The sequence below is a fragment of the Pavona decussata genome, unplaced genomic scaffold (assembly GCF_977016875.1).
Source record: "Pavona decussata unplaced genomic scaffold, jaPavDecu1.1 SCAFFOLD_40, whole genome shotgun sequence".
Lineage (NCBI taxonomy): Eukaryota > Metazoa > Cnidaria > Anthozoa > Scleractinia > Agariciidae > Pavona > Pavona decussata.
In genome coordinates this window covers 2177972-2191641 of record NW_028145462.1, presented here as the reverse complement: position 1 = coordinate 2191641, position 13670 = coordinate 2177972, and the positions used below count along the sequence as shown (strand labels likewise).

The following is a 13670-nucleotide window of genomic DNA, read 5'->3' as shown; positions in this document are numbered from 1 at the left end:
TTGATCTTATTATCGTGTATAAATCTGATAAATAAATACTATTAACTGAATTATTTATTTATTATTGATGTGAGCAAAGTACGTGAAACTTCGAGAAAAGCTAAACTTAACAAAGAAGGGCTTAAAAAGTTTAATCAAAAGCTTATGCCCTTGGGTAATGGCATTGTCGAATGTGATAAATAACTAGACGCTTCCTTTCGCAGTATCAAATGAATTTCCTGCAAAGCAGGAGGTGGTTGTGTTGGGAAATCGTTTGGCCAATATAAATAGTAATTGCGTGACAATCGTAAATAACCGACTCCGACATAATTTCGCTTGAAATCGTTGGCTCATTTTGGGTCCATAAAATTTACTATAGAAGTAATCAATAATTCATGAAGATAAAACAAAGGGAATCACTATTGTGAAGGAAATTTGGAAATGTGATCTTGATTATCGTAAAATTTCAAAACGTATGCTTTGAAGTTCTCCAAAAAAATTTATTGGTTTGAGAAGTTATATCAAACGGTCGAAACAGCAGTTGGAATACGCAAAATTTGTGAGCAAGCATAGAAGAATTTATTGTATTGTATGCACATTAAGCTATTCTTTAATAGACCTTATCACGGTTTTCGACGCCATTTTGACGAGTAGGCAAACAGGCTTGAAATAACAGTGTTTGTATGGAAATCCGATGTCAAATAATTTCATAAAGCATCGCTTCTGAAACATTCATGAATGGAAACTTTTGAAACTAGGAAAAGGATTTTAAGAAAAAAATTGGAGGGATGTAGCTGTGCCAGAAGGATACAGTCGTGTTTTGAACTTTCCATACACTTCCCTGCATTTTTTCCCGCGAACTATTTTTAGTAGCAGTTCACGGCTGGTTCGCTATACAGAATTAAGACAAATTGGACCAAAGAATGGTTTGAAATCGCTTCAAACTTTTTCATATGTGTTTATTCACAGGAAGGCAGCTGAAATTGAAGGAGCGTTTTCGTCGACTGCTTTCTTTGAAATGATGTTTGCACCTCTTTTTTTCTTATAACAAACGATGTGAAAAACAAGGAGAAAGTAGTATTGATGAACAGAAGTGAGGAAACTGGGATTGAACAAGAAAGTTAGGTGGTATTTAATAAATTTAACTTTTTGATGGGCTGAAAGTTAGAGGTGAAACATAAGAGTGCAGCTAAATACACCGATGCGTTACAATATTTTATTGACTATTTTCACAGAGATCAGAACATATCTTGTAAGCTGGGTAGCGCTTTCTTAATGATAAAAGAATTAAACGGGGGTATCCCGGAAAAGAAAGGTATAAAATCCTTTCGACATCTTTCTTGTATTTTTATTTACAAACAGAGTTTCAAAGAACGGCTGTGAGCTAGCGCTGTTCATCAGTTTCCTAAATGTACAAAAGCTAAAACACATGAATAATACAGCATAGCAGGCAAATTTAAAATTCTTTTCGATTGGTCAGCATCCTTTCAGTTCTCTACAAATTAGGGTTTGTACAAAAGCGTTGATATCTTTATAAAGCCAGAAATCACAAAATTCACAATGTTCCTTTACTTTGTATGAATTAGTTACCAAGTTTCCCTAAATTTTGTTTAATTTATGTGGAATACAGAATAAATGAATTGAAAGAAACGAACGAATCGATCTACGTTTTTGTTAATGATTTTTACGAGAGAGCGTTCTGCGAACTGTTGGCTACTCGGTTACGATGGGAGCGTTGGGAAATTACTCTCTCTGCGCTGCACCCCTAACTGAAACAGTTGCACCGCGCAAACAGTTGAAGAGCCTCTTTAGAGCAAAACGATAGTTTGTACTGAAAATGAAACAGACGCAAGGGTTTACTGCACAATTTGAGTAAGCCATAAACCGGGTAATATTCCAAAAGAAAAAGAAACCACAAGGCAAAGAGTCCCGTGCAAAGTATACTAGTAAGACGCCAATACTGAAGGGTATCCAGCACAGTACAAACCCCAACACGATAGCAATGGCCATCTTTAACACGTTTCTGTTTCTTTTTGCTCGTTGTTGCTCAGCGTTGGTTGATTGTTCGCCTGGCCTCTTCTGTGACTTGAGCTTGATAACGATGACAGAGTAAAGTACGGCCAACATGGCGATTGGGATATAAAGAAATACAACGTTTACTGCAAGAATAACATACATTTCATTCCGCCATAAGCTACAAAACAGTTGTCCGTGGTACTCAGTAGGTTTCCAGGCGGAGAAGTATGGCGAGGCTACTGATATCGCAACGATCCAGGTGCCGAGAATGAAGAAGGGGCACATCTTTGAACTTATGAGTGGTGAACGGAGGGGAAATAGCACAGCTCCAAATCGATCCACTACTATTAGAATCAGGCTTTGAATAGACACAGTAGAGGAGACAGAGATCAAGACGGCAACCAGTTTACACAAGGCCTGACCAAGGGGACCACTGATAAACCCGGGGTCCGCGTATAGATGGAGAACCTCCCGCAGGGCCAGGAATATTGGAGACAGCAGGTCGGACATGGCCATGTTGACGATAAAGAAATTGATTGGTTTTCTCAAACTTTGCGTTTTGTATACAATTATTGCTATAAAGGAATTACCAAGCAGCGAGATGACGAAGATCAGGCAACAAGCAAAGGTTTGTCCAATCTTAGCTGCTGTGGAATTGGACGGACTCGAACAGCTCGATCCATTCACCGTTGTGTTCATGTCTGCTGACTTTCTGTTGCTTCTTTCAAACTCGTCTGGTGTTGCAGTATTTATGCTTAATGAAAAATACCCTTCTGGTTTACGATTCATCACACGCAAGGATTAAAAGATTTTAATTAAGCTAACTTTAATTAACGCAAAAAACCGATCAGCCAATACGCCTCCTCGGTTTGCGTCAAACTTTTTTCTCAGTCTCTAATTACCGTATTTATTCGATTAAGCGAATGGGCGCTTTTATTATTTTGGGTCCATGAGGGTGGGCGGTTATTCGAGGTGGGTGCTTTTTCGAGGGCGGTTATCATCGCACAGAATGCCTATTGTTGTTGGGACATTTACTTACTGCACGGCAAAAATTATAGATCTGTAATATTAGCGGTGAAGCGTAAATTGAATGACTCTCATTGGTCCAAAATTACCCGTGCACTGCTCCGCAGGGAATACCGTTTAGCTCATTAACTTATTGGGGTGGAGCTAACAGACAAAGACCACATTTATAGCATTACGTGACGAACGCTTAGGTAAAAATACAGCTGAATTTGTGAAAACTGACACTTTGTTTGCAGTGAGATTTGCCCGTTCAATTCTCGGTTTTCACTGTCACACCATTGAAAAAAAAAAAAAATCGAAACCATTCCATGAATGAAGACAAGAAATTGACATGGTATAGGGGATAAATAAATAAGGCGTCTGTCCAAGTGTCAGGTCTGTGCAGCATTCCGTACTCGAGTTATTTGACAAAATGTTCCACATAAATTTATAGAGCTTAATATGGAGACGCCATGTTCGTGTCCCTCTAAGGGGCACAAACATGGCGGCCGGAAATAGGAAAAAACATCTGGTGTTCACTTTTGCCAGAAAAGATGTTTGTTTGCCCTTGTGGATTTTCGAATGTTTAGATTAATATTTCTCCTTAAACTTAAATTGTTAAGAATGCTGAAAATCACCTAAAGAGTCATTTTAAGATACGGAAAAGCTCTGTCACGGCCGTCCTCCTGATGTCACGCACGATGGATTCTCGGAAATTGAAACTGTTCTATTTTCAAAAGGAAGCACGACATCGAGCTAAGAAATTGTGAACAGACATATTTTTAGGTAATCTTTCCTTGAAGGAAGGCCAAAGTTTTTGTAGCCCTCCCAGTTTTGAATTCTAGAATTTGGTGACGTCACGTGAAAACCAAGAATATCAAGGACGAAAGCACAGGCTGAATATCTAGTTAATGGGAAAAGCCTAATAGCCCACACAGGACGGAAATCGTTAAGAGTATATTGAAATACATTCGGCAGAACTATTGATCGATTGGTTGAAAACCCAAGTCAGCTTTCCATGGAAGCAACTAGCACCGACGAAAGTAAAGAACAAACAAAGCAGAAGGATTCATTGAACTGAAGCAGGTCGAACCATTATGCGTTGTGTTCATGTTTGCTGACTTTCTAATGGTTCTGTTGTTTCTCTCAGTAATCCCCTCAGCCTACTTAAAGATAATTCGAAAGCGTCGTTCTTTTTATGTTTTTGTAAGTTGCAATATCATTCTGACAAAAGAAAATGTACCACAAGTCATGACTAATTAAAACACAATAATTATAACCTTCTCTGGTATGTTGCATCAGAGATTGTTTAATTTTGTCAGGTTTTATTTTGCTCGTAAAAGTCAGTTTTGAAAAGAAAGCCATCAAAGAAAAAAATATATAACTCTGGCTATGATTCGTGAGACCGCATGCGCAATTGTGCCTACAATTACTCAACTAAAACAGACAGCAAGGCAAAACACCCCTCACTTTTCAAATTTGTTTACTCGTTACCGTTTTTTATGAATGCTTAATATCAAATGCTGTTCTACTTAGCGTTACATAATAAATAACACAAAAGCGTGAAGGGGAAAAGAACGCAAGGAAGCGAGGCGGAGAGCACGAAAAAAGTTTCTGGAGAAAGTGTTGCCTGGGGCTCTGCTTAGTTGTTTTTACCCGTTGTGCTTAACACCTTTTTTTCACTCACTCACTCACTCACTCACTCACTCACTCACTCACTCACTCACTCACTCACTCACTCACTCACTCACTCACTCACTCACTCACCCACTCACCCACTCACCCACTCACCCACTCACCCACTCACCCACTCACCCACTCACCCACTCACTCACTCACTCACTCACTCACTCACTCACTCACTCACTCACTCACTCACTCACTCACTCACTCACTCACTCACTCACTCTTACATGCCTGACGACATAGTAGGTAGAGCACTATACAGTGCAGTACCCACAAAAAGGTTTTCTCCCCTCGAGAATTAAAAAAGCGTCGAAAACTGTTGGTATATAAACGTTTGAAAGGTTCAAATCTGTTTTGGTCTCCGGAGTTGGAGGATTCCACTACAGATTTGAATTCATTTTGATTTGGTTGTGACGAAGTAAATAGAAAAAGCCATTTTTACGTTAAGTTGACAGGTTTTACAGACTTTTACAGACAGTCGGTCTCAATGAGACTACAATCATATCCGGCTTTGCAAACGTAAGAAAGCAAGCTGAAAAGCCTTTACTCACTTTACTTTATACGTAAATGTAGTTAAGTTCGTACGTAGGAGATGAGAACGGGCGTTGATGACAATTACCCTTAAAACAGTTGTCTTATCCGGTACAAACGCCGGCATGCAAAACTTGGTTACAAATAATTATTTTTCGTCTTTATTCTCATACATCAGTATCCCACAAAATAAATTGACAATCACAATGCAAATAAGCAATTTTCAACTAAAGATACTTGCTTTTATCTAAAGTTAGTGATTATTTTTTGTGTTGATAGAGTAAACTAAAACAGGTTAAGAGATTGACGGAAAAAGTAAGAGGAAAATGGAAATGAACAAGAAACCTTTTTGTTTAATTGACAGGAACAAGCAGCGAGATAAGCTTATGGCCTAAGTTCAAATTCGCCATTAACTCCTAGTCTGATTGAACAACAAAATAATTAAAGTACAGATTTGTAATATTTCATGATGGCAGGCATTATCATGATTAAAAATGAATGTGTACATAACTTAGCTTTTAGCTTACTTCCCGCTTAAAAGCGGCAACTCGAAAGCACAAATGAAGGCTTTTTGAAAATTCAAGTCAGGTTTTCAAACAAAATATTAAACTAGAAGTAAAAAACCAAACCAAAACTGATGAGTTCTAAGCCGGATTTGATGAGTTTAACAGATATAAACTTCTGACTTGGGTGGGAGAACCTGTTACTTCTTATTAAAGGCGAAGACAAAACAGCAATAACAGCTGGTTATAAACTGAGGAGAAAAAAAGCGTGGTTAAAGGAGACGATGAGGATGATATTCAGTTATTTATTTTTCTCTAAAGCTCGGAGACGAGAGAGAAGATTACTGAAGAGATCTACTTTCAAATATTTTATCGATTTTTTTTATTGCAAATCCGAATATCGCTTTTAAAGTAACTCGAGCTAATTTTCAACAACAAAGCCATCATTGAGGCAAATTTGGACCAAAGAATGGTTTAAAATCGCTTCACAAATTTTCATATGTGTTTATTCACAGGAAGGCAGCTGAAATTGAAGGACAGTTTTAGTCGACTGTTTCCTTTGAAATGATGTTTGCACCTCTTTTTGTTCTCATAACAAACGATGTTAAAATCAAGGGGAAAGTAGTATTGATAAAAAGAAGTGAGGGAACTGGGATTGAACAAGAAGTTAAGGTGGTATTTAACAGATTTAACTGTTTGCGGGGTAGAAAGTTGGAGGCGAGACACAAGAGTGATTTTTTTAGATAAAACTAGTGAGCAGCACGTCTGCGAACTCTTACAGTTGTAAAACGATTTATTTTCTCCTACACGTTTCGTGTGACCAACGCACACTTCGTCAGGGAGTTTTACAATACAAGATAAGTGACCTGTATATATATCTACATAAAATGAGAAAAGTTGTGGATTTCCAAGTTCCTTGGAAGAGGGTCGTACAGGGGTCGTGTTGCTAATTTGAAAAGCCGTTTTTCCTCGGGAGAACGACTGTCTATTTTGCGGGGCCGAAACTTTTTTTTGCCGACGAGCGAGGACGATTGACCCGTTTAGACGGATTTGAACTCGGCGATTTGGAACGACTTTGAATTGCGGCGACTTTGATGAACCCTGTCGACGCGGCTTGCGTTTTGAACGACTTTGTCTTCCAGGGTTGCTGGAGAAGGAGACCTTTCTTTGCCGGTCGCTGGCGACAGGTTGAACATCGTTTGCGCGATGAATTTCCTGCCTGATAATTTCGCGAATCGACTGTTCTGGTGGGATAAAGGCCTCGTTCAATTCCATGCTTTCTCGCAGTTTGCTTTCTTTGAGAGCAATTTCCGCTTGTAGCGCTTTCGAAGCGATTGATTGCGTTGTCTGAGGAGAGGTTTTCCGCAAATGATGTTGCCGTTTCGACGAGACTGTCCACCTGCTCTGAAGTGATTTCCTTACTTTGAATGAGGTAGGTCTTCCACTTGCAAATGGCACCATCAACGTTTGCTTCTCTCTCTCTGAGCTCTTCCCGGTTAGCTTCTACATCTGTGCGGAGATTATCAATAGCAGCGTCCAGCAGCTTGAGTTCTGCCTCACGAATAATGTCGTCAAATTTCGCTTGCAGAGTTTCGTTATTGCCTTTGGCTTTAACGTTTCGAATGCGAGGGCCGTTGGGGATCGTGCCTTCTGCTGTATGGTGCCTCAGTACTTTGATTCTTGCCAAGAGAACCGAGCGAGACTTTTTGCTGTCTTGGCATTCACCGACTCTCTTTCTCAGAATAGACTTGATTGTAGAATCAAGTTTGGAGTGGCTACCGGAGGGTATTGGTGCTGGCTCTTCATCGTCCGATCGTCATCGCTTGAGTCCAGCGCTTAGCTAAAACTGTGGGCCCCAAAATTGTGTCAAGCACAAAATATGTAACGCCTTGCACACCTCTTCGCCTGTTTCCTACGTGTAAATCCGCTAGCGTAGGTGCAGTTTTACGTAATGTAAAATTTATTTTAGTCTTTTATGTAGATATATATACAGGTCACTTGTGTTGTATTGTAAAACTCCCTGACGAAGTGTGCGTTAGTCACACGAAACGCGTAGGAGAAGATAAATCGTTTTACAACTGTAAGAATTCGCAGACGTGCTGCTCACTAGTTTTATCTAAAAAATTCTGCGTTAGAATATTTTATTGACTTTTTTTTCACAGAGATCAGAACATATCTTGTAAGCTTAGTAGCGTTTTTTCAATGATAAAACGATTAAACGGGGGTATTCCAGAAAAGAAAGGTTTAAAATCCTTTCGACATCTTTCTTGTATGTTTATTTACAAGCGGAGTTTTCAAAGAACGACTGTTAGCTGTTCAGAAAAGTTTTCTAAATGTAAAAAAGCTAAAACACAGCAGCTCCAGCTTATCCCTACAGTCGTGATCCTGCGGAAAATATAATCTATAACTCGGCCTTACGTAATTATTCATTCAAGCGCACCGTTGGTGTTCAACTTTACTCAAACCTTGAAAAACGCGATCACCCATAAGCACTATGTAAATTTAAAGGTTAAGCTTTTCGCACGCTTAATCCGCTCATTGAATTGAGGAACCGTAACTTTTTTGCCTTTGATAGCACAAATGTTACATAATGTAAGCATATCTTGGTAGATAGTTGCCTGGTTATCGAAAGTCAGTGACTATTTTTGTGTTGATAGAGTAAATTAAAACGGGCAAATCGGTTAACCGTTAGAGGAAATAGGAATAAACAAAAAACCTTTTTGTTTAATTGACAGGTGAGCAAACGGTGAAATAGGCCTATAGTCCAAACTCAAATTCGTGACTGTAAAACAATTAAAATAATGATTTGTTAAATATTTCATGAAGGCCACTTTTATTAAAAGTGAATGTACACATAACGTAGCTTTTAACCCACTTTCCACTTAAAAGCGGCAACTCGAAACCACAAATGACATTCTGACCGGCGTAACTGCAACCAATTACAGCAAAACTGTCAAAAGCCTTGCAGTATGCAACAATGACAAATTATTCGCGGCTTCGTCTTGAAAATAAATCGTTTAGAATTGTTTGGCACATAAGCCTAGTCATTTTTATCTCTCAGGTGTTTTCTATCTCCATATTCCATTTTCTCTCTTCAAGTTTATTATCTTATAAGCGGTTTCTGTCTCTTTTCTTCTGCTGGACTTGTTATTACCTGACAATCGAGTTGACATTTTCAACAAGCTTGTAGTCGATGAGTAGGGTAAAATTTTGTTCGATTTCCGAGGAAAGGTTCTCATGTTTCTGGTGGAGGTGTTATTCTGGCAAAGTCGTTCTAATCTTCCTCGCTTACGCCTTCAGTCGGAAGGTCATTGGCTGGAAAGGGCCGGACATCCGCCTCCTATTATTTCGTACGGACAACACTAACTTTGTTCCATAATGTCTCTCTCTTTTTAGACCCAGCTGTCCAGCGTTCGGTTGCATAATAACGAAATTCGAAAAGTTTTTAACTCTATACAAGATGGACTGTGGTCGGCTGCTTCTATTTTTCGAACGTTTTTTCGTGGAGAAACTTGTGTCCTACAAATCAATAGTCTAGACAAACGGAATGTTGAAGAGAAATAGAATTAACAAAAGAAAAACGGAAAGACGGCACGCCTAAATGTCCACAGATCAACTGTTAAAATTTGTTTCAGTCTGCATTTAAACCTTAACATCTCAAGGTTTGAACACTTGCCTTCAGTTTCATCATAAAACAACAACAGTTTCTTGAAACAAAAACAGTTTGTAACCTTGGATTCGTACTGAGAAAGCTTTGAATATTTCGCGATATGTTTGTCGGAAAATGATGCATCGCCATATTCAAAAGAAACATTAAACTACTTTTCCTGGTGCGTACTAAGGAGCTGTTTCCTCATTTGCCATGCACAAGGAATGTTTATTTCCCATCAATTGTGAACTTTATCTACTAATAATAAGGTATTTAGCTAACACCATCAGAAAAATAAAATTGCTTTTGCTACCAACTGTCATAGCTATTACCCATTAAGATCCTTTTGTCGCAGCCGTTCCACTAACAGAGCGTTTTGGACGATAATAAGCGACAGATATCAACCGAGTTTTTCCTTTCATAGATTTCTACACGGCTCTAATTCATACGTAGATGCGTCTTATTTGCTTTTAGCCTTTTTTCCCGTTCATGTTGATTAAAAGCTGATCGGTAAAACAGGTGTGAGGAAAAGTTATTTTTGAGAGAAAGGAAGAAGAAATATAATTTATATCAGGAAGTGAATTCCGTTTTGGCCATGGATAGCAAAACAGCAAAAGTGGACAGGAAGCTCGCACGGAGACTAACGAACGGACGGCCTAGACACGATCAATGGCAATAAGGTGCAATGAAAACTTGTTGAAAATTTAAATGAGATTTTTAAGAAAAATAAATAGAAGTAAAAAACCAAACGTTCTAAGCCGGATTTGATGAGGATAACAGTCAAATACGCGTCTAACTTGGGCGGAGGAACAGTTCAGTTCGCATTGAAATAATATTTACACCTGTTTTTCAGTTCTTATTAAAGGTAAATGTAAAACAAAGAGGAAAGTAGGGCTGGTAATTATGTAAGGAGGAAATGAGTGTGGTTGACGGAGAAGATGATATTGAATTGATTTCTTTATCTGAAACTCGGAGGCGAGAGACAAGAGTACTAAAGACAATTAGTTACAAATATTTAAGCGCTTTTTCACTGGAAACCCGAATTTTGTTTCTAAGGTAACTCAAACTAATTTCGAAACTAACAACAAAGCCATTATACAGGCAAATTTTGACAAAAGAATGGTTTGTTGATTCACAGGAAGGCAGCTGAAATTGAAGGAGCGTTTTTGTCGACTGTTGCCTTTCAACGGATGTTTTCACCTATATTTTTCTTATAACAAACGATCGTAAAAACAAGGAGAAAGTAGTATTGATGAACGGAAGTGAGGAAACTGGGATTGAATAAGAAGTTAAGGTGGTATTTATTAAATTTAACCTTTTGCGGGGCTGAAAGTTGGAGGCGAGACAGAAGAGTGCAGCTAAATAAACTGATGCGTTGCAACATTTTATTGACTTTTTTTTCACAGAGATCAGAACATATCTTCTAAGCTAAGTACCGTTTTCTTAATGATAAAACGATTAAAGGGGGGTCTCCCGGAAAAGAAAGGTTTAAAATCCTTTCGACATCTTTTTTGTATGTTTATTTACAAGCAGAGTTTTCAAAGAACGACTGTTAGCTGTTCAGAAAAGTTTTTCTAAATGTACAAAAGCTAAAACACAGCATAGCTGGCAAATTTAAAATTCTTTTCGACTAGTCGGCATCTTTTCAGTTCTCTACAACTTAGGAGATTGAACAAAGGCGTTTATACCTTTAAAAAGCCAGAAATCACAGAATTCACAATGTTCCTTTACTTTGCATGAATTAGTTACCAGTTTTCTCTAAATTTTGTTTAATTTATGTGAAATACAGAATAAATGAATTGAAAGAAACGAACGAATCGATCTACGTTTTTGTTGATGATTTTGACGAGAGAGCGTTCTGCGAACTGTCGGCTACTGGGTTACGATGGGAGCGTTAGAAAATTACTCTCTCTGCGCTGCACCCCTAACTGAAACAGTTGCAACGCGCAAACAGTTGAGGAGCCTCTTTAGAGCAGAACGATAGTTTGTACTGAAAATGAAACAGATGCAAGGGTTGATGGCACAATTTGAGACAGCCAAAAACTGGGTAATATTAAGAAAGATATAGAAGCCACAAGGCAAAGTGACCCGCGCAAAGAACGACACTAAGATGCTAATACTGTAGGGTATCCAGCACAGTACAAACCCTAACACGATAGCAATGGCCATCTTTAACACGTTTTTGTTCCTTTTCGCTCGATGTTGCTCAGCGATGGCCGATGGCTCGCCTGGAATCTTTTGTGACTTGAGCTTGATAACGATGATAGAGTAAAGTGTGGTCAACAAGGCGATAGGGATATAAAGAAATACAACGAACACTACAAGAACATAATATTTTTCATTCCACCGAAAGCTACAAACCAGTTGTCCTTGATATTCAGTAAGTTTCCAGGCGGAGAAATATGGCGAGGCTACTGATATCGCAACGATCCAGGTGCCGAGAATGAAGGATGGACACAGCTTTGAACTGATAAGTGGGGAACGGAGGGGAAATACCACAGCTCCAAATCGATCCACAGCTATTAGAACCAGGCTCTGGAGAGAAACACAATTGGAGACATATGCTACGAAGGGAGCCAGTTTGCACAATGCCTGGCCAAGGGGACCGCTGATATTAAGCCAGGAGTCCGTGTACAGATAGGCAAGCTCCCTAGGGAACAGGAATATTGGAAGCAGCAGGTCGGACATGGCCATGTTGACGATAAAGAAATTGATTGGTTTTCTCAAACTTTGCGTTTTGTAAACGATTATCGCTATAAAGGAATTTCCAAGCAGCGAGATGACAAAGATCAGGCAGAAAACGAAGGTTGCTCCAATGTTAGCTGCTGTAGAATAGGACAGACTAGAACGGCTCGATCCATTCACGGTTGTGTTCATGTCTAATGACTTTCTGTTGCTTGTTTCAAACTCGTCTGGTTTCTCAGGATCAAGTGTTGCAGTATTTATGCTTAATGACAAATAGCCCTCTGGTTTACGATTCCTCACGCGCAAGGATTAAAAGATTTTAATTTAGGTAATTTTAATTAACATAAAACACTGATCAGCCAATACGCCTCCTCGGTCAGTTGCGTCAAACTGTCTGTCAGTCTCTAATGCAACATACAGCATGAAGGGTGTTAAACACCAAAAGCTATTTTACCTTTTTGATTATCAAGGAAGTTGTTTGAGAGAGTCAACAATACTTTGCCTTCACGATTTCTGGCGAGAATTTAAATATATTTCCGCCTGTACGTGCTCTGTGCACTATTTTGGTTCTCTTTCAACATTTCACAAAGCTCAAGCTTTGCAATCAGCTTATCCCTACAGACTCAATCCTGAAAATATAATCGATAACTCGGCCTTTAGTTACTCTTTACGTAATTATTTATTCAAGCGCACCTTTTAGTGGTCCTCACTTTACTTAATACTTGAAAAACACGCTCATCCATTATTAGTATGCAAAATTTAAGCGTTTAGCTTTTCACACGCTTAATCCGCTCATTGCATCGAGGAATTGGTGGTTTTGGTGTTGTTTAACTCATTTTCCATGCAGAAGGGAATGGTTTTTCCCGTCAATCCTGATCATTTGCCGATCTAATAATAAGGTATATAACCTTTACCATCAAATAACTTGTGCTGACAAATGCCAGAGCTAAGACACGCCATTAAGATCCTTTTGTTGCAGCCGCTCCATTAAGTTCATGCATAGACCTGTATTTGCTTTTAGCATTAGCTTTTGTCAGTTCATGTTGATTTAAACCTGATTGGTAGCCTGAACAGGTGTGAAGAAAAGTTATTTTCGTGAGAAAGGAAGAAGAAATATAATTTATTTCAAGAGGTAAATTCCGTTTTGTCCATGGATGGCAAAACAGTGAATGTGGACAAGAAGCTCGCACGAAGACTAACAAACGGACGGCCTAGACACGAGGAATGGTAAATGAAAAGGTGTATTGAAAACTTGTTAAAATTCAAATCAGGTTTCAAGAAAAATAAAAAAAGTAAAAAAACAAACGTTCCAGGCCGGATTTGATGAGTATAACAATCATATACGCTTCTAACTTGGGTGGAAGAACCGTGCGGTTCGCTTTGAAATAATATCTATACCTGTTATTTCTTTTATATAAAAGGTAAACGCAAAAGAAAGAGAGTAGTAGCGCTGGTAATTATGTAAGGAGGAAATGAGTGTGGTTGAAAGAGAAGATGAGGATGATATTCAATTTTTTTTAACTGAAACTGGGAGAGAAGAGTATTAAAGAAAGCTACTTAAATCTATTTTATCGATTTTTCACTGCAAATCCGAATATCGCTTCTAAGTTAACTAG

At 38.7% G+C, this 13670-nt stretch overlaps 2 protein-coding genes across 2 annotated transcripts in view; both read right to left on the bottom strand.

Moving 5' to 3' along the window:
* LOC146483162 (integrin alpha-2-like) overlaps nt 1-13670 on the bottom strand; it is a 30649-nt gene that overhangs the window by 16447 nt on the left and 532 nt on the right. The window lies entirely within an intron of this gene.
* LOC146483163 (QRFP-like peptide receptor) lies at nt 10750-12246 on the bottom strand. Its single transcript, XM_085106189.1, has one exon. It carries the CDS (start codon nt 12244-12246, stop codon nt 11272-11274), a length of 975 nt encoding a protein of 324 aa, XP_084962315.1. The 3' UTR covers nt 10750-11271.

Bases quoted from the DNA above. Each gene is read 5' to 3' on its own strand.
- LOC146483163 (XM_085106189.1), bottom strand. From the start codon at position 12,246: ATGAACACAACCGTGAATGGATCGAGCCGTTCTAGTCTGTCCTATTCT.